Consider the following 19,564-nt stretch of genomic DNA (forward strand, 5'->3'; position numbering starts at 1 on the left):
ACCTACCCACAAGCCTCTATAGATCAAGTCTGTCACGTACACTGTTGGTCTGTGGGAAATCTTGTTACCCTTGCAGCTGCAAGAGTCCTACTGTGACCTTCATGCCCCATCCAGATTTGGCAAAGGAAGTGGGAGGTGAACACAGCTGCTGGGGTAGGGGACAGGAAGCTATTCCAGTTAATGGAGTTCCTTAGTAACATCAACACTGGTTCAGTAAACACCAACCCTAGCAAGAGGCCAGGGACAAACCAGCAAGATGTTAGCCCTTAGAGCAGACAAACATGGTGGAGGTACGTGTGTGTGATACAGACTTATCTGGGTGACGCTTTGCGGCACAATTAAGGTGGTATGCTGTCCCTGCACAGACTGTCAGTTTTCCAATTCTGCCATCAAACATTCTTGGCTAGAGTTTAATCCTCAGTGTTAGCTCCCGGCATTGTGTTCAAATTTAAGTCAGAGGCTAAGCCTTCTGCCAGAAGGTGGCAGTATTTGTCATGAATGCAGCCTCTGTGGGGAGCAGAGTTGTTCCTAGGCCCCCCCGGCACAGATTTAAACTCTGAAGGGGGTGGGGGGCGTGAAGGAGAAGAAGGAGGAGGAGGTGAGGAGGGAAAGAACTGCAGAATGAGTCCTATTCTATGGGAAATGTCTTGGGTTCTTCCCCATCCAGCAGACAGGCTCCGGGCTGTGCCAGAGGAGAAATTCAAAAATAGATTCTCTATGAGCTCAGCCGCTCCTGGCCACCTCCTTCAATCTGGGAGCAGGAGGTTCTATGGTGGCAGGACAATGTGCAGTAAACCTGGCCCTGGGTGATCACATGCTGGTGGAATGAGACTCCCCAAGCTTGATCAGGTCCTGGCACAGAGGAGCAGCAGGAGTGAGTGCGGGAAGCCCTTTGGGAACTACGCCCCTTGGTGCCCTACACTATTTCATAGAATCATAGAAGATTAGGGTTGGAAGGGACCTCAGAAGGTCATCTAGTCCAACCCCCTGCTCAAAGCAGGGCCAATCCCCAGACAGATTTTTACCCCAGTTCCCTAAGTGGCCCCCCTCAAAGATTGAACTCACAACCCTGGGTTTAGCAGGCCAATGCTCAAACCACTAAGCTAGCTCTCCCCTCCAACTTCTTAAAAAGGGTTTGTTTAGTGGACATCCCTAGTGCAAGCACTCCTGCTACAATACCAGCTGCTGCTGCTAAGAGATTCCTTTCTATCTTACTCCAGATTAAAAAACCTAATTTTCAGAGGCTGTCATTATCGTACAATGATTTAGCAGTGGCCCACCATTTCCTTTGGCTCTTGTATTCAGTAATAGCACAGAGCCATCCTGGGAACTGGATGCTTGATAAATACATGGAGAAGGAACGTGGTTGTTCCCTCAGGCACATCCTGATCCAACCTTTCCTTTGTTGGAAGGGTTCAAAGGCATTGCCAGTATCAAGACTGAAAGTGCATCAGCGAGAGAACAGCTCATTCCTCCGAACCAGATGCCAGCCCTGGCCAGGGGAAGAGCTAGGTTGACACAAACATTTACACTTTGCTTTAGCCCTAGTTGAGTAGCTGCTGCAGTCACTTATAAAATCACTTAATATTGTTTATGTTCTTCATGGATTCAGCAGTACACCTACAGTCCTACTCTGGGAGCCTGCGCAGCCTCTGCCAGAAGGGGTTTTTGCTCCTAACCTCTAATGTCTAGAATCAGCCAGTGCTGCATGAACCAACAGTATCCCATTTAAGCGCCTTATTGTGATTCTCATTCAAACTGCACAGACACCATTCTCTCCCTGAAGCAACAGAAACCCATGCTATGTAAACCGAACATGCACTAGGTGGCAATGGGATCTGGAAGCAATTACCCTGCTCAGACAAGCCTGTTCTCAGCCACTTCTGTGCATGCAGCTTTGGTCAAAACTTCAGGACTGCAGAATTTCTCACTTACCACTCCCCTTCCCCCGGTTGGATTTTAAGTTACTCTAAGGTACTTTGCTGCAGATTCCACTTACAATGGTGTATTTTGAGTGATTCAGGGCTGGGAGCACTCAAGAAAGGTGCCTGATTAGCAGCTGCAGAGACAGAAATCCTCTTGAAGCACCAACTGGGGGCATACAATGGGACAGACCTCCCCACCCCATGTTTTGACTGCCACATGGACAGACCAGCCTGAGGGACAAGTGGAGAATTCTAGTGCACAGGACTATTCGGTCACATCCAGCAGCTGCACCTTTCTGCTGCCCAGTGTGCAGCCTGGTCTCTGTGATGTGGACTGACCTATCTCATTGACTATTGAACAGCCTGCAGCATAACAGGCTCCAGTTCCTCCCCCCTGGATTAGAGTCACACTTGACAGGCTTGATGTATTTGTACAGCACCTAGCACAATGGACATTAGCACCTTGACCAGAACCCAGATCAGTGCCACCAACCACCAATCCCTCTTTTGCTTAATTGTCTGCAACGTTTGTCTCCAATTCAACAGCCAGTGCTGCTGCTTTTTGAGTTATTCATTGCCTAGTTAATGATCACTAAATAAAATTCAGGGCCTGAAGCTCTGTCTGTGCTGTCTAGATTGATACGACTCCACTCTCTCACACAGCCGGCTGGCTTTCCAGGCTCCTTCCTTAGTACATTGTTGTACCATGGATAAAAGGGGAGGCTACAATCTCGCCATAAGTGACAAATGGGCTGAAGGGGAAAGCAGCAGCTTGTACGCCCCCAGCTATTCGACACACACAAACCACCACATGGCTCCCCCACACGCCCCTCCCCAAGGACGCATGTAGGTTTGTTAAAGGAAATGATCACCGACAGAGCTACATGACTGAGGAAATGCCTACAGGGACTCTCAGTCCAGCTTTCAGCGACTGATTTGTTATGAAAGGTAGCGTGGTCTGGCAAATTAAGCAGGGGCCCGTGAGTCCAGGCAGCTGGCCTAGTGCTGCTCTACCACTTTCTTTCCCTCCCTCCCTCTCTCTGGTCTGTAAAATGGGGACAATAGTACCTCCTTCAGGAGGGTGAGGACGCAGCAACTAACAACTTCAAAATAATCCCTTCTCTCCGAGTGAGCCACTCAACACACCAATGTTCAACTCTCTCCCCCACAGCCTGGGAAATCCTGCTGAGATGAGGCCACCAATTCACTACAGATGTTGGGCAAGTCACTTCCCTTCCCAGTAAACTGCTTCTCCCTCTGTGAAACAAGGCCAACAGCTCTAACCTACCTACCGCCCGCTGGTAAGGCACTGGGACCTAGCTGGCTGGAAGGGGCTGTAGCAGCACATGGCATTGTTTCCTGGTTAGCGCTTGTCTTCCATTCCTCAGCCGTTCAGTGCGTGCACCGCGTTGATACACAATGAGGTGTCTGTGTATGTCTCTACTATACATATGCTCACCTTACAGCTCCGATTCCATTGGCTTCTGGGATACCCCAGAGCCCACTAATACTGTTACTGCTTGGTCAATGTAAGGAAAAGAGCTAATGGATGAACTAACCAATCCAAAACACACGGTTGGTTGGAAGAACACAGCGGGATCTCTAAGAGGAGGTTACTCACTGTAACTGGAGGTTCTTTGAGATGTGTGGTCCCAATCTGGAATGGGTGTGCATGCATGCCATGCACCAGAGCTGTTCGCAGTAGTGTCCGTTAACCCGCTCAAGCAGAAAACCTGGACTCTCCCACACTGGAAGGCCTGGTTTAAATGCTTCTAACAACGGACTACATGGGATAAACCCGTAACCTGCAGCAATCAGGAGTCACATTCCAATTTAACAACAAACTCTTTGTATCAAACACAGCACCAAGATCTACCAAGGTTGGTTGGTTCCAGCCACAGACTGGTACAGGAGTCCCTTGGGCACAAAGGCCACAGTGAGGACCCCAAACCAAAAACCTTTACTCATGCGAGTAAGGCCTGCAGATCTTCACCAGACATGCTTCTCCCTCAGTCCCGCCTCCCCTGGGCCCATCTCCAAACCCTCACCCCAGACATAACGATGGCTTTGTTGTGAGGAATCCGCAGCTCCAGGAACCAGGTGACTGTAACCATTTTATTACAAAGTTCCAATCACGATGTACAGTTTTTACAACCTCAATTTTCTGGGGGCTCAGCTGAGCTGCTTGGGGTTGTGTTTAGTACAGCACCATCAAGGCTGGGCTTGGGAAACAGCTACAAAGAACATCTTAATCAACTAATGTAGGAGGAGGACATTTCATACCAGGGAGCAGGGGAGAGGACAGAAAAGGGCAAGAGAGAATGAGAAAATGTCAGAACAGCAGAGGAGGATCAGGGCAGCCCTGCATTGTTTCTCCTTTTGACTCGGGGTTGGGGGGATAGGGGGGGTACACGGGATTTCCCCCAAATGCATATGACTGACACTTAACTAAGGCTGCTGTGTGTTTGGTGTGGAGGTGGCGGGAGGGTAAATACAACCTAGAAACAGGAGTTCTTGAACTAGGAGGAAGACTTTTGCTGCATCATGACCAATCCGCATTGAGCTTTTCAACAGTTACACTTCGACTTGTCACTGTGGGCTCACTGAGACTGACGAGGGAAAGGAGGTTGGGTGGCAAAGTGGAGAATTCTCTTATTGCTTCATTGGCACTGTCTGTCTGGGAAGGGGTGGGCAGAGGAGAAAAGGGTGAAGATGAGAAGGGAGAAGAGTGTAATATAAGAGCCCCGAGACCCCAGTCCACTCCCTGATGCTTAAGTTGGCAAGAACACCATGCAAAACATTTGCCTGCTAGCTAGTGCCGTGTATAAAATAACGATACGGTAACAGTTCTGGCCTGGTTATTAGAGAATATATCACCATGAAGCACAAGCAAAGTCTCCAAATGCCAGCGACTCCCTGCTGAAAGTGCATCTCCAGGAGCCTGCTTAGGAGGAGGATTCATTGCGTAAAACAAGGCACCACAGGAAGGCTGGGTACTGGGTCGTGCAAGAGAACACGCTGAGCACTCTGCTAGCGGAGGAAGAGACCTAGTTTTAAATAATGTCTGTTGGTGCTGAAAGCCCCTCAGACGGGTTCAGGTTTTAGCTTGTCCGCTAGAAAGTCGCTCACAAAGGCTTCCACAATCTCAGGAGTGATTTCCTCGACATCCATCACGTACTTGGCTCTGGCTGACATGTCCAGGATGGTGAGCAGGGGCGCTGCTTCGGGCAGGTTGGTGTAATCCCGCAGGGAGTCAGTCATGTCGTCCTGAAAACCAGCAAGAAAGAGCCCATAAACAAAGAGAATGGTGCCAATTCTCTGGCTTCAGCCCTGCTCATCCTTACTAACAAGCAGCTGTTATTACAATGTATTGGTGTACGGTTTAGCTGTAGTAACAGCTAAACTCCGAGGTAGTCAAACTCAACAGTGACTATCTGTTCAGCCTTAGGACTTGGCCAGTCTTCTGCATCACACACAAAGCTGTGGGAGATGCAGGCTCATGGGCAACACTAGGATCCTCACTCTTCAACTTGGCAGCCCTTGGACTGCCACATTACTAGTGATCTCAGGCATCAGGGACAGGAGTATGGTCTAATGCAGTGGTTCTCAACTTGAGGTCCACCAGTATAATCAAGTGTGTCTGCAAACATGCCAGCACCTACATCATAGTAATGAGACACCATGTTCTGACACTTATAGTTCGCACATTACAAGTCAATAATGACTTGCTGCTGCCCACACATTACCTTCAACGCTGTAGTTTGTCATTTAAAGCACCTTCAGTATGTGAAAATGGATTCTCTGCCCTCACCAGCATGAAAAACCAAACACTGTTCAAGAATGAATGCTCAAGATGACCTTTGCACTTGCCTAACTGAAATTACCCCTCAACTGGACATGCTGTGTGCTGCCAAACAGGCCCAAGGATCGCATTTGTATCAGGTAAGCTGTCAATATTTTAATTTGCTGTTTTGTTGTTGATCTGTTCAAATAAAATTTCTCGACTGTAATATTTGTGATAACTACTGAAGTAATGTAAGAGAAACAAATTATGAGCAACAAAATAATGAGGGAGGAGTTGGGGGTCTGCAGATTTGTCTATTTAAGTTTAGAGGTCCCTAGGTTAAAAAAAGGCTGAGAACCACTGGTCTCAATGGTTACAGCACAGGCCTGGGAGTCAGGTTTTCCCCCACTTCCCTTGATGGAGAAGGCAGAGACCCAACCCAGATTCCTAGGACCAGAACTCATTGACTGTGTTAAGATCATGCCTGGTAAACAGGAAGAGTTTTGAACCAGAAATCAGTGAGCTGAAATTGGTGGACAAAATGATGGGCTATTGGACCCACCACTCCCTTTGTGGGTTAAAGAAAGAGACTTTGGGGAGAAAAACTGGCTAGTGGAGCAAGCTTCACCATCATGGCAACCACCCCCACAATCTCCTGAGACCCCCGGGGTTCATCCTCATGATCCAGAGAAATGTCCTGACCCGGCCAGAGAGAGCAGCCCAGATGACATCACCACTTCCACCAGCTCCAGCTGAATCCCAACCACCACCTGGGGAGGATCAGGATCAGACTTTAACAGCAACATCAGCTCCTACCCATCTCAACAAATTTCTCTCCTCCGCCAAGGACAGTTATTATCATCAGAGGGATGGTGCAACGGGGGCAGCCTTCTAACAGCGCTCTCCAGCTAAAAGGAAAGGAACAAGGGATGTGGTTCAGATGAAAGCCTTTCCCAGCACTTAACACTGCAAGTGCTTTACCTGTTTTTCCTTCTTTTCTCTGTCTTCAAGGATTGTTCATGGTGTGTTTGCCTCCAAGTTGGCGGAGCGTTCTATATTCCAGCCCCAAAACTTGCTGAATGCTGGACAGTGACTGGGTTATGTTAACATCTTTAGTCCACACATTCCATCTAACTTAACACCCCTTACCAGTTAGCTAGGATTGAAACTCTCCAGCAGGTTTCCCTATAAATGCAGGAAAAGCCACGCAGCAGACCAGCACACTCCCCAAAGCCTGCCAGGCTTCCTCCACTCCCCACCGGGATCATGGAATGTAACTGACAAGCAGGGAGCAGTGCCCTATCCTGGCTGCTGCTTGCTGCCTGCCATTAGCTGCACTGCTGGGCCGGGGAGGGCTGTTCCCATGTGACAGGCTGGCCACTGCCTTCTGAGGACAGCGCTGCCAGGCATTCATCTTCACCTGTCTGGTTCATCAGCCCACTCTGCCCTTCAACTCTCACAGAGCACTTGAACGTCCCGTCCCAGAGGGAGGCAGTTACCAGTACTGAAAGAGCTCAGAGAAGAACAGGAATAACAATCACGGAGGAGGGAAGATGAAAAGACCCAACTATGTGCAGCTTGGCTATGTAATGCCAGAGAGGTGGAGGGAATATAATAAGCACCTACATGTGTTTGGCATGTCTAAGCCCCAAGGCGGGAGAGATGCTGATTGTCTAGGGCAGTTCTAGGGAGAAGGGGATAGCTAGAAGCAGAGGCGGGAAAGAAGGATAGGTCAGCTTTCAAAAGCCAGAACTGTCCAGCTGAGGAATAGGCCCCTCGAGGGAAGTGGTGGAAACCTCACTGCCTGGGCGATTTAAAACTGGACAAGATCCTGCAGGAGATAGATTGGTGGTGGGGAAATGGAGGAACATGACAACCTGACAAGTCTTTTCTATCCTGAGCTTTGGATCCTCTGATCTATTTTCCTCAGATACAGCAAAAGCCAGAACAAAGAGAACAGCTCTCTCTGCAGGCAAGTTCCCTTCAAACACACCTCCCTGGAAAGGCCTTTTGCTAAATGCGCTCTGTTGAAATTCTTAGCAGCAAGCCCTTGATTTGGACAAACAGCCAGGTGTCTCCCCCAGTCGCCTGCACTTGATCAACATGTTTGAACATAAAGGTGAAGAGTCTCTCTTGCTGGGCCCTGGTTTCTCAAGTCAAAACTGCAGAACACAGAAAAAGCTCAGACACACTTCGCTCCTCCAGAGCAGTCCTTATCTGAGCCAAGGAAACCCAGATCCCTAGAGAGCAAGCAGAAGGAAGGAGCTCCTTTATCACAGCATTGTGCCTCTCCTCCCATCAGGCCAGTTTGGACACTCCCCTTCTCACACAAACACTTCCAGGCTGCTGTCCATCCACCTGGAATACTCTCTAAGAGACCACTGGGCAAGCATCAGCCTTGCCTCATTCAGATCCCTCTATAACCCACTTCCACCATGCAACCTATTAGTAGGGAACTTACTGAGCTCCTGACTCAGGGGCCCTGGTCGCTAAGTGGACACGACCTAGGTATCATATGGGCTTATTTACCTTATGTCATTTAACCCCACTCTGTCCTCTCTCATCTGTATTCCCATCAGTCATGTCTTGTTCCCTCTCTTCTCTGAGGGGACGCTCGCCAATATTAAGGCTAACTCGGGGGCTTGGTAGCCCTATTCACTACTAGCTGAGCCAGAGGGCTGGGAAACCTACTCCCAGTGCCCCACACCTGTAGCGATACAGCATGCTGCTGTGCACTGCAACGTGCGCCAGCAAAATGGGGTTTTGCCCATCATTATATTGGACAATTTGTGTGTGTAGGTGGGCCCTATGCTGCAAACAGTGGAACTGACCGCTCCACCATCATCTGTAATACAGAGGTGCAGCCCAGAGAAACTACAAATCCCATCATGCAGTGCTTAATACGGTGCTGCGCTGGCTGCTCAGATGAAGATGGAGCAGCTTCTCTATTAATGACATTGCCCAGCGTTTACCCCTGGGCTGCGCTATGGCAGTTAGCCAAGAGGTGCTAAGCATGAGATGAGCCCATTTCTATGCTCAAACTGTAGCCCCTCAAGTCCTGGACTCAGCTGCCTGTTCCAGCATTCCTAGAGACCAACAAATGGAGACTCACTCCAGCAGTGATTTCACACCATGGGATGGCCTGATGGAATGAGGATGGCTGAGCCAGAACACCCCGTACTCCTGGAGGCTTTGCACCATCCTTAACTGAGACAGCTGTAATGTGCGGGGGTGGGAATGACCTCCTTGAGGCCAACTGCCCCTGGGTATAAAACTCAAAGAAAGAAAGGCAGGAGATGCAGGGTTGGAGGCTGCAGGAAAGTTTCATGACAGCCCTGCAGCCACTACCAGCTCTGAGTAGTAGGTGGGCTTTGTTTGTACTCCTCTGCCCAGAACTGTCTGGCCATGTCTACATCTAAAATTTTGCAGCGCTGGTTGTTACAGCTGTATTAGTACAGCTGTATAGGGCCAGCGCTGCAGAGTGGCCACACTTACAGCAACCAGCGCTGCAAGTGGTGTTAGATGTGGCCACACTGCAGCGCTGTTGGGCGGCTTCAAGGGAGGTTCGGGGAACGCGAGAGCAAACCGCGGCGAAGCTGGTCTCCTTTCCCGGTTTGCTCTCTCGTTCCCCGAACCCCCGAACAAGCAGGTCTCCTTCCCTGCGGTTTGCTGGGTGGTTCGGGGAACGCGAGAGCAAACCGCGGCGAAGCTGGTCTCCTTTCCCGGTTTGCTCTCGCGTTCCCGGAACCACCCAGCAAACCTCAGGGAAGGAGACCTGCTTGCTCGGGGTTCGGGGAACGCGAGAGCAAACCGGGGAAGGAGACCAGCTTGATTACCAGAGGCTTCCTCAGGTATGCTGGGATACCTGCTTATTCCACGGAGGTCAAGAAAAGCGCTGGTAAGCGTCTATACTTGATTACCAGCGCTGGATCACCAGCGCTGGATCCTCTACACCCGAGACAAAACGGGAGTACGGCCAGCGCTGCAAACAGGGAGTTGCAGCGCTGGTGGTGCCCTGCAGATGTGTACACCTCCTAAGTTGCAGCGCTGTAACTCCCTCACCAGCGCTGCAACTTTCTGATGTAGACAAGCCCTCAGTCACAAGACAAGGAGAGCAGCTAAGAAAGCTCCAAGAGCACGTCAGTGCCACCCAGGCTACCGAGATGAAAGCAAGGAGCAAGAGGTAAAGGCCCCCTTCCCTGAGAACGTCAGGATGCTGCCGCCCAGCGTGTCCTGAGAGAATGGCGTGCCTGCCCCATGCTACAGGATACAGCTCAGAAATCCAATCTCAGCACAAAGCCATTGTTTCTTTAGCTGCTTCAAATGTGCCCAGTCAGCTGTAGGCTACACACCAGCCTCTCGGTGACCCATGAGGGCTGGAGGGATTTGCTCTTCACTTCTCAATGCTTTGCTTAACCCACCCACCCTGCCCCAGCCAGGACATGACTATACACTCCCTTCCACCCACCGCTTCCCCCTCCCAGCCACCCCCATGCACACGCATGAGAGAACAAGAGAGCTGTTAGAACAGTCGTGCACGTACTCGCATGACATACTTCAGCCTTTGCCAGCTAACACTGTTCCCTCCGTCCCTCCTGTGCACGGTGCCTCCACTGCCCACTCTGACTGCAACTGATTGCAAGCCTGGGACTTGGGAGAACTAAGCTCCATGGAGGGCCAGGGCAACATGCATTGCAAGTGGGAGGGAGGCAGTGGGCACTGGGTGGAATAGCCCAAGTCTGACTAGCAAACTGGTACAAAGTTAGTCACCTTGTCACCTTGATCGATCGGTCCATCAGCCCTCACAGAGAAAGCGCAGATCACAACACGTCATTTGTGTTGTTCCAGCCACTCCTTCAGCCACCTGCTGGCCAGGCTGTCAGTGGCACCGGACACTTGATCAGCACCGCAGCCCAGAATCCCTGAGTGATCCGCCAGCCTCAGCCTCCCACACAACGTACAGTCAACCTGTGGAACTCCTTGCCAGAGGATGTTGTGAAGGCCAAGACTATAACAAGGTTCAAAAAAGAACTAGATAAATTCATGGAGGATAGGTCCATCAATGGCTATTAGCCAGGTGGGCAGGGATGGTGTCCCTAGCCCCTGTTTGCCACAAGCTGGGAATAGGTGACAAGGAATGGATCACTTGATGATTACCTGTTCTGTTCATTCCCTCTGAGGCACCTGGCACTGGCCACTGTCAGAAGACAGGATACTGGGCTAGATGGACCTTTGGTTTGACCCAGCATGGCCATTCCTATGGGATTAAAGTTGCGCACCACTGCACCTGACTAGTGTTAGTACAAACTGCAGTTTTCCTAATGGCCCTGCTCTTTGCGTAACCTAGTGGTCACAGCACAGGACAAAAAGCTAGAGGGTTCCAGGTTCTATTCACCATTCTGCCACTGAGTCACTATGTGGCCTTGGACAAGTCACCTGACCTCTCTGTGCCTCAGTTTCCTCCTCTGTAAAACAGGGTAGTACTAGAATGAGCTGGCCAATGTATGTACATAACTGCCCTCTGCTGGATGGGATCCGAACAGAGCAATTGTGTGACAGGCTCTGTGCTGAGAGCTGCTAATGGAGATTCTCCTTTAACTCAAATGGAGCAGGGGAATCTGAGTGCTTTTGGAGCAGGGGAATCTGAGTTCTCTTCCAGCTCTAGGTATGAAGATCTAAGTAGTTGTGGTAGATCGCATAGTACCGACCATCAGATTGGTTTCAGAACCAATATGGCTGCGGTTTGTGAAATGCTTTGTGATCATCAGACACAAGGTGCCAGAGAAGAGCAAAGCACGAATGGAAGGGTGTGAAAAGTCAGAGGTGCAGAGTCAAGTAACAGACGTGACATCTGAGCTTGCAAAAGGCCGACGCAGAAGGTACGCAAGCACACAACCAATTAAAGAATGACAATTCAACAACATATTTTGGAGAGAATCCTGGAACAATAGAGCCTCATCCAAGATGTCCCCAGATACACGCGGAGGCTGTAATGAATCCAACCAGAGCGCTGCTTGGTGGGGGTGTGTGCAGCAGGGGTTGCATTAATTTTGGTCAATGCGTGCAGGGAAATTAGAGCTCTGGGGAAAGGGTAAAAAACAATTTGTCACTGCCAGAGCTGCGGAATTACAAAGCCAGGGCTGGAGTGATTCATTTCTCGCTCCTGGCTCCAAGCACCATAGTAAGATGCTTTTTTCTGCGTTCCAGTGACCAAACCCAGAATATGCAGCATCTGAAATTGGGCCTTTTTCCAGAGTCATTTTTTCAACAGCGGTAATAAAAAATTTGTTAGGCAGCTGGGTAGCACTGCAGAACTTAGCTGCGACCAGCCACACAAGGTAATTTATAATGCTGGCTCCCTGGTAAGCCAGGGGTTTCGAGAGCAGCCAGTTCGATGGTGGATGTGGCAGGGGAGGGATGACTGAGCAGTCTCTGCGGCTTTGTTTCTGTGAAACTGCTGAGAGCCTTAGCACTGCATTTTCCCAGACGTTTCCAACCTGCGCGTCTTCCGACCTGGAACCGGCTGATGGGCCTGAAGATGAAGACGGCTCGAGGGTCACAAGAGCCAGCCCAGACGCAAGGCGTCAGGAGTTCCCACCCTTTATTTGACTGTCGCAAAACCACTGCAAGCTTCTAATAAATGCAAATGGGCCTCAGATGCGCCGGGAGAGAAGTGGGCGGCGCCCACGCAGGCCGCATTGTGAGCTGCTGAGCAGGGCCACTGGAAACGCAGGAGTGGCCACGGAGCCAGCAGTCAGAGCTATTGAGAAGGTGATGAATGGGACTTTCAGGATGCTCCCCTACTCGCAGAGGCTGGGAAGCTGGCAACAGCATGAACAAGCATCAGTGTTTCAGCTACTGCCAGCGAGGAAGAGGGTTAGGGAAGAAAACGCTCCCGAGGTTACGGGGGAGGGGCACGAGCACAGCACTGTTCTAATATACACCTTTCCAACAAGGAGGTTATTCAGAGACCTGGGCTGAGCTAGGGAGGGGGTGATGTTAGCGGGGCAGATGACCCTGTGTGTGTGTGGGGGGGGAGGTACAGCATGTGAGAGAGATAGACGTGTGTGTCACGGAGAGGAGCGCATGCCCCTGGAGTCAGGGAGGGAGTCGCAGGGTGGGACAGCAGGCTTCCCTCTGTGCACGATGCAGCTCAGGAGGGAACTGACTCTGAGGGGAGCACTAAGGGCTGGGCATGTGCACGGGGACTGGGTACACACACGTATGTTAGACAGCCATGGGAAGCTTTGCACCTGCCCCATGCTCGGCGATTCCCTGGGACAGCTGCCTGCTTTGGGTGCCTGAAAGGGAAACACAGACCCTTCCTCCTGGGCCCTGCAAGGGGAGTTAAAGGGCACCATGGATTTTCCAATCCTTGTTTAAAACATGTTTGTAATTTTCAAGCCTAGTGACCGGCACAGGCTAGTAAAGGGCTGACAAGATCTGTTCACACTGAGCTCCTTCCACTGGGCTTCTAGGCTTTGTACAAACCCTCATCCTCACAGCCGCCAGGCAGCTAAGGAAACGCTGTCTCCACTGGACGCGTGAGGAAACAGGCATGGAACGTGAACAGTCACACAGCAAAGTCAAATGCTGTGCTCAGCCACCTTTGTGCCAGCCAGTGAAACTGCTGGGGTTGTGCTGACCCAAACTTAAGCCTAGGCATTCCCATCACTCAGCCCTGTGCTTGCTGCTGTTTCACTGACCACATGCACCTTGAGCCACCCCCAGCAGCTTGCAGAGAAGTTATGCACGAGTTCCAACAGGCAGGATTTACCCCGCTCCTCTTGTTCACCCACTGAATGCCAAATCACTCACCTGGCCTGCAACGTGCTCTGCTAGGCATGTCACTCTGAATCTGGCTCAGTGATCCCCACAGGAGCTGCACCCTCTCACACCCAGACTGGAGTCAGCCCTTTCACCTGGCCTGCAACGTGCTCTGCTGTCACGTCACTCTGAATCTGGCTCAGTGACCCCCACAGGAGCTGCACCCTCTCACACCCAGACTGGAGTCAGCCCTTTCACCTGGCCTGCAACGTGCCCTGCTAGGCATGTCACTCTGAATCTAGCTCAGTGACCCCCACAGGAGCTGCACCCTCTCACACCCAGACTGGAGTCAGCCCTTTCACCTGGCCTGCAACATGCCCCGCTAGGCACGTCACTCTGAATCTGGCTCAGTGACCCCCACAGGAGCTGCACCCTCTCACACCCAGACTGGAGTCAGCCCCTGGTGCCTGTGTCAGACGCAAAAGCCCCTTTCCTACACTGGCCCGAGGAAGTGGTGGACTGGAGGCAGCAGATTTCTTGGAGTTCCCTTTCTCCTGTGCACAGACAGAGCAGGGCGGCTCCATGAAAGCACGCCTGTGTCTGCAGTATAAAGGCTAGCCTGGCTCAGAGCGGAGCAGATTAGGGCCAGTCAGTGCTGGCACTGCAGCAATTGCTTTGGTCAGCTGCCAGCTCCCCAGGGAATAAGATTTAAGCATTGATCCCAACTCCCCTCGGTGCTGCTGGGGTGTAGCAAGAAAATAGGGCCCTAAAGGAGCACCTGTGTGCACCGCACCATGCCAGAGGATTGCTGAATGGGGTTGGACACCTGGTAGCCAAGCAAGGACTGAAAGAAAAGGCTAGTTTGCATTTGTTCATCTCTTTGCCTGCCCTGCCAAGTTTCCTGTCTGTGCAATAAATACAGAGGGGCTTAGTATTAGAAACAGCAACCAGCAAACCTCCAGGGGTTCAGAAGTTCCACCCAGCAGCCAGGAATGCAGCTGCATGTCTCGTGCGCAGACTCTCCTAGGAGTTGTGCGGCGTCCTGCCTCTGCTGCTGTATTTTGGCACTTCCACTTCTAGATGTGCCTACAAGGTGCAAGGAAGTGGGATCAGGGAAAGGAGCCTAGTTCTCCCCAGCCTTCCTGGGTTCCTGTCAGTCTCTGGGGAAGATTCAGCTCAGTTCTTCTTAGATCCAAGCCAGCTGGCCAGTTTCTAATATTCATGAGGTGACCCAGACTTCCAACACATTCTCCTTTAGTGCCAGCCCTGGCAGAGGGACTACGCAAAGCCGAGGAGTCATCCAGCTCAGAGCCAAGGCCCCACCTCAGGGCCTGACAGAAAGCTGGGGACACACTAATCTCCTGGAGTCCCCAGTTGCCTATGTTCATTTTCAGGACCATGACAGAACACCCGAGGCAGCCTGCTCAGCCCATGGAGCAGGGCCAGGAAGAGGGAGGGTCTTTGCATTGGCCTGCAGAAACCTCTCTGGCCAGCTGAGGAAGGAATCACATTTGACCAACTTCAGCCAGAGGACTGATGGTCACCTACCATGCAGAACTGTGGAGAGGGTGTAAAGGGAAACCTAGTGTAGCCCTGGTGACCTAAGGACCTCTTGCACCCAACGAGGGGGGAAGCACGATGTGCACTGACAACACTACACTGAGCACAGATTCACCCTCCCCACTGCCAGCGAGGCTGTCGCAGCATGTGATGGAGCACACAGCAGGCTGCCAGTACGTGTGGTACTCACCAGCCAGAGGCACCATCTGCAAAGCCTCTGAACAGCAGGGACACCTCTGGACATGACACCCGCCTGTCCCTGCGGCTCCGGGCGTGCTGCAGAGCCAGGGAGGCAGCGCTTCCCTCCAGGACACCAGAAGCACGCTCGCTGCTCCTTCTCTAGACAGACAGAAGCTGGACCGCAGAGACACATCCATCACGGGGCTGTCAGCTCCACTTGGGAGCTCTCAATAAATCTCAGGCAGGAATGCCTCCAATTAGAGGCCACTAGAGCACACTTCATTACAGGGCCGCAGTCAACAGAAGTGGGCCAGTCTGGCTCATGCTCCAAAGGCATGTGCTGAGCAATGCATTCCACACACCCCCCAGCCCGCCCTAAGCCTGACCAGCCCGCCCTGCACGTTTTCTGAGTGGCTGCAGGGGTGCAAACAGAGAGCACAATTGACAAGTGCCACTCACCTTCTTCTCCCAGTTAAAGCATCATCTCCTCTCAGGGCACTGAGTCCCCAGAGCAGCGCAGTCTGGGCGGGTGAAGCAGGGCTATGGACAATGTGACATCACTCTCAGATTCAAACACACCTTCCCCATCAGGGGAAGCCTGTAAATCTTACATCTTTAGTCCAGTCACTGAGATGCTGGCTTTCAATTCTCAGCCTCTGAACCCTCAGTATTAGCATAGCGGTCTCTACTCCTTGCAGTGGGTGGCAACCTCTACTCCTCCCGCCCCCCTCCACACCCTCCAGACAGAGGGAGAATGCACGCTGATTGCATCAAGTCCTCATCCAGCGAGGGCAAAGGCAGTAGTGGCCCCTCTGAATCAGAAATGGAGAGCTCCTGTCAGGTCCCAGCTAGGCCACTCTGCTGAAAAGCACAGTACGACTGTTCCCCACCACCTATTTGCTAGAGCTCTGACCCGTCTATCGATGTCTCCAGGGAAGGGTCTCTCTCTGCTTGGGAGGTTACTCCACAGTCTCATGCGGCTTGAAAGTCAGGAACGGACAAGTCACACCAGAATCTCGCATTGAGGGTCTCCAACCAGTTAAATCACATCTGACTGAGAATCTAGAAAACCCTTGGTTCTATCCTCAAAACTCTGCCCTGGCCCCAGGTTGTCATCTGAATACAAGTAACCTGTTCATGAAGTCAGCCCCAAGCCATGTTATGTTACCACAGGCCTAATTTTATAGGAATGTCAAAGAAAAAACTGGCACAAGAGGAGTTTCATAGCCAACAACCCCTGTGGTGCGGCGATCCTGCCCAGGGCTGGCTCTAGCCATTTCACCGCCCCAAGCACGGCGGCACGCCGCAGGGGGCACTCTGCCGCTCGCCGGGGTCCCGCGGCTCCGGTGGATCTCCCGCAGGCGTGGAGGGTCCGCTGCTCCCATGGCTCCGGTGGACCTCCTGCAGGCGTGCCTGCGGATGCTCCACCGGAGCCGCAGGACCAATGGACCCTCCGCAGGAACGCCTGCGGGAGGTCCACCAGAGCCGCCTGCTGCCCTCCTGGCAACCGGCAGAGCGCCCCCCGCGGCATGCCGCCCCAAGCACGTGCTTGGCGTGCTGTGGCCTGGAGCCGGCCCTGATACTGCCAACCCCACTTACCCATTCGTCTTAAGGGCAAAGCATTTAAAGACTGCTAGGAGCGGCACGCTCCCTTTGGCTGCTTGGAAACTTCTGAAATTTGTTTGAGTTTTATCAAATAGAGGCCTGAAGCTGGGGAGTTTGTGTTCCCAAAACGCTATTTTGATTGGTTTGTTAAAAACTAGTAGTTAGAGCCGGGGTGCTGGGAGCCAGAATTCCTGGGTTCTGTACCAGGCTCGCTCAGTGCCCGTTTACTCACCTGTACACTGGGGACAAGCAGATTCATAGACTGTAGGGCTGGAAGGGAGCTCGAGAGGTCATCGAGTCCAGTCCCCTGCCCTCATGGCAGGACCAAATACTGTCTAGACCATCCCTGATAGACATTTATCTAACCTAATCTTAAATATCTCCAGAGATGGAGATTCCACAACCTCCCTAGGCAATTTATTCCAGTGTTTAATCACCCTGACAGTTAGGAACTTTTTCCTAATGTCCAACCTAAACCTCCCTTGCTGCAGTTTAAGCCCATTGCTTCTTGTTCTATCCTTAGAGGCTAAGGTGAACAAGTTTTCTCCCTCCTCCTTATGACACCCTCTTAGATACCTGAAAACTGCTATCATGTCCCCTCTCAGTCTTCTCTTTTCCAAACCAAACAAACCCAATTCTTTCAGCCTTCCTTCATAGGCCATGTTCTCAGGACCTTTAATCATTCTTGTTGCTCCTCTCTGGACCCTCTCCAATTTCTCCACATCTTTCTTGAAATGCACTGCCCAGAACTGGACACAATACTCCAGTTGAGGCCTAACCAGTGCAGAGTAGAGTGGAAGAATGACTTCTTGTGTCTTGCTCACAACACACCTCTTAATACATCCCAGAATCACGTTTGCTTTTTTGCAACAGCATCACACTGTTGACTCATATTTAGCTTGTGGTCCACTATAACCCCTAGATACCTTTCTGCCGTACTCCTTCCTGGACAGTCTCTTCCCATTCTGTATGTGTGAAATTGACTGTTCCTTCCTAAGTGGAGCACTTTGCATTTGTCTTTGTTAAACTTCATCCTGTTTACCTCAGACCATTTCTCCAATTTGTCCAGATCATTTTGAATTATGACCCTGTCCTCGAAAGCAGTTGCAATCCCTCCCAGTTTGGTATCGTCCGCAAACTTAATAAGCGTACTTTCTATGCCAACATCTAAATCGTTGATGAAGATTTTGAACAAAGCCGGTCCCAAAACAGACCACTGCGGAACCCCACTTGTTATACCTTTCCAGCAGGATTGGGAACCATTAATATCTACTCTCTGAGTACGGTTATCCAGCCAGTTATGCACCCATCTTTTAGTAGGCCCCATCTAAGTTGTATTTGCCTAGTTTATGGATAAGAATATCATGCAAGACAGTATCAAATGCCTTACTAAAGTGTAGGTATACCACATCCACCACTTCTCCTTTATCCACAAGACTCGTTATCCTATCAAAGAAAGCTATCAGTTTGGTTTGACATGATTTGTTGTTTACAAATCCATGCTTTTCTTTCCCTATCATCTTATTACCTTCCAAGTATTTGCAGATGATTTCCTTAATTACTTGCTCCATTATCTTCCCTGGCACAGAAGTTAAACTAACTGGTCTGTAGTTCCCTAGGTTGTTTATATTTCCTTTTTTAATAGATGGGCACTATATTTGACCTTTTCCAGTCTTCTGGAATCTCTCCCATCTCCCATGATTTTCCAAAGATAATAGCTAGAGGCTCAGATACCTCCTCTATTAACTCCTTGAGTATTCTAAGATGCATTTCATTAGGCCCTGGTGACCTGCAGGCATCTAACTTTTCTAAGAGATTTTTATCTTGTTCTTTTTTATTTTATCTTCCAAACTTATCCCTTTCCCATTAGCATTCACTATGTCAGGCATTCCTTCAGACTTCTTGGTGAAGACCGAAACAAAGAAGTCATTGAGCATCTCTGTCATTTCCAAGTCTCCTGTTACTGTTTCTCCCTCCTCACTGAGCAGTGGGCCTACCCTGTCCTTGGTCTTCCTCTTGCTTCTAATATATTGATAAAAAGTCTTCTTGTTTCCCTTTACTCCTGCAGCCAGTTTGAGCACATTTTGTGCCTTTGCCTTTCTAATCTTGCCCCTGCATTCCTGTGTTGTTTGCCTCTATTCATCCTTTGTAATTTGTCCTAGTTTCCATTTTTTATATGACTCCTTTTTATTTTTTACATCATGCAAGATCTCGTGGTCAAGCCAAGCTGGTCTTTTGCCACATTTTCTCTCTTTCCTACCCAGCAGGCCCTTAATAGTGTCCCTTTGAAATACTGCCAACTCTCCTCAGTACTACATTCGTGTATTCATTCATGTCTGTAAAGTGCCAGGAGATCGTTGGGGGCAGGTGCTCCGGCGTGGGTGGGAGATCAGCTCACTCTTCGCAAAACATGCAGGAAGTCCCCCAAATTACTTTCCAAAGAGAAGCAGATGCTTGTGTAGCTGATAAAAATCCTGGTCCTGCAGCCTTGCCCCACACAGAACTCCCGGCCGCAATGGGAATGACAGGTCTAAGAGCCGCAGAATCGGGCCCTTCATGTAAAAAGCAGGAGAAATAAAGCCAAGGAAGTTCCTCTCCCTCTTACCTCTCCTGCCACAAAGAACAGCAGCGGCACCTCCTCCTCTTTGGCTTTGTACTTGGCAATGATTTTTTCTGCTATCGGCTGAATCAGTTGTTTAGCTGCCTCTGACTCCCCGTCATCCTCTGAATCTGCAGGGCACGG

At 50.8% G+C, this 19,564-nt stretch overlaps 1 protein-coding gene across 2 annotated transcripts in view; it reads right to left on the reverse strand.

The window, feature by feature from the left end:
* Positions 1 to 4,026: 4,026 nt before the first annotated feature.
* The window catches only part of NXN (nucleoredoxin), a 113,340-nt gene continuing 97,802 nt past the window's right edge, over positions 4,027 to 19,564 (reverse strand). For both annotated transcript variants that reach the window (XM_050928818.1, XM_050928817.1), the window contains exons 7-8: positions 19,427 to 19,551; positions 4,027 to 5,192 (exon numbers count right to left, since the gene is read on the reverse strand). In XM_050928818.1, coding sequence (XP_050784775.1) covers positions 5,010 to 5,192; positions 19,427 to 19,551 — 308 coding nt within the window. In that variant the 3' untranslated portion in view covers positions 4,027 to 5,009. The remainder of the gene's footprint in view (positions 5,193 to 19,426; positions 19,552 to 19,564) is intronic.

The sequence above is a fragment of the Gopherus flavomarginatus genome, chromosome 19 (genome assembly GCF_025201925.1).
Source record: "Gopherus flavomarginatus isolate rGopFla2 chromosome 19, rGopFla2.mat.asm, whole genome shotgun sequence".
Classification (NCBI taxonomy): domain Eukaryota; kingdom Metazoa; phylum Chordata; order Testudines; family Testudinidae; genus Gopherus; species Gopherus flavomarginatus.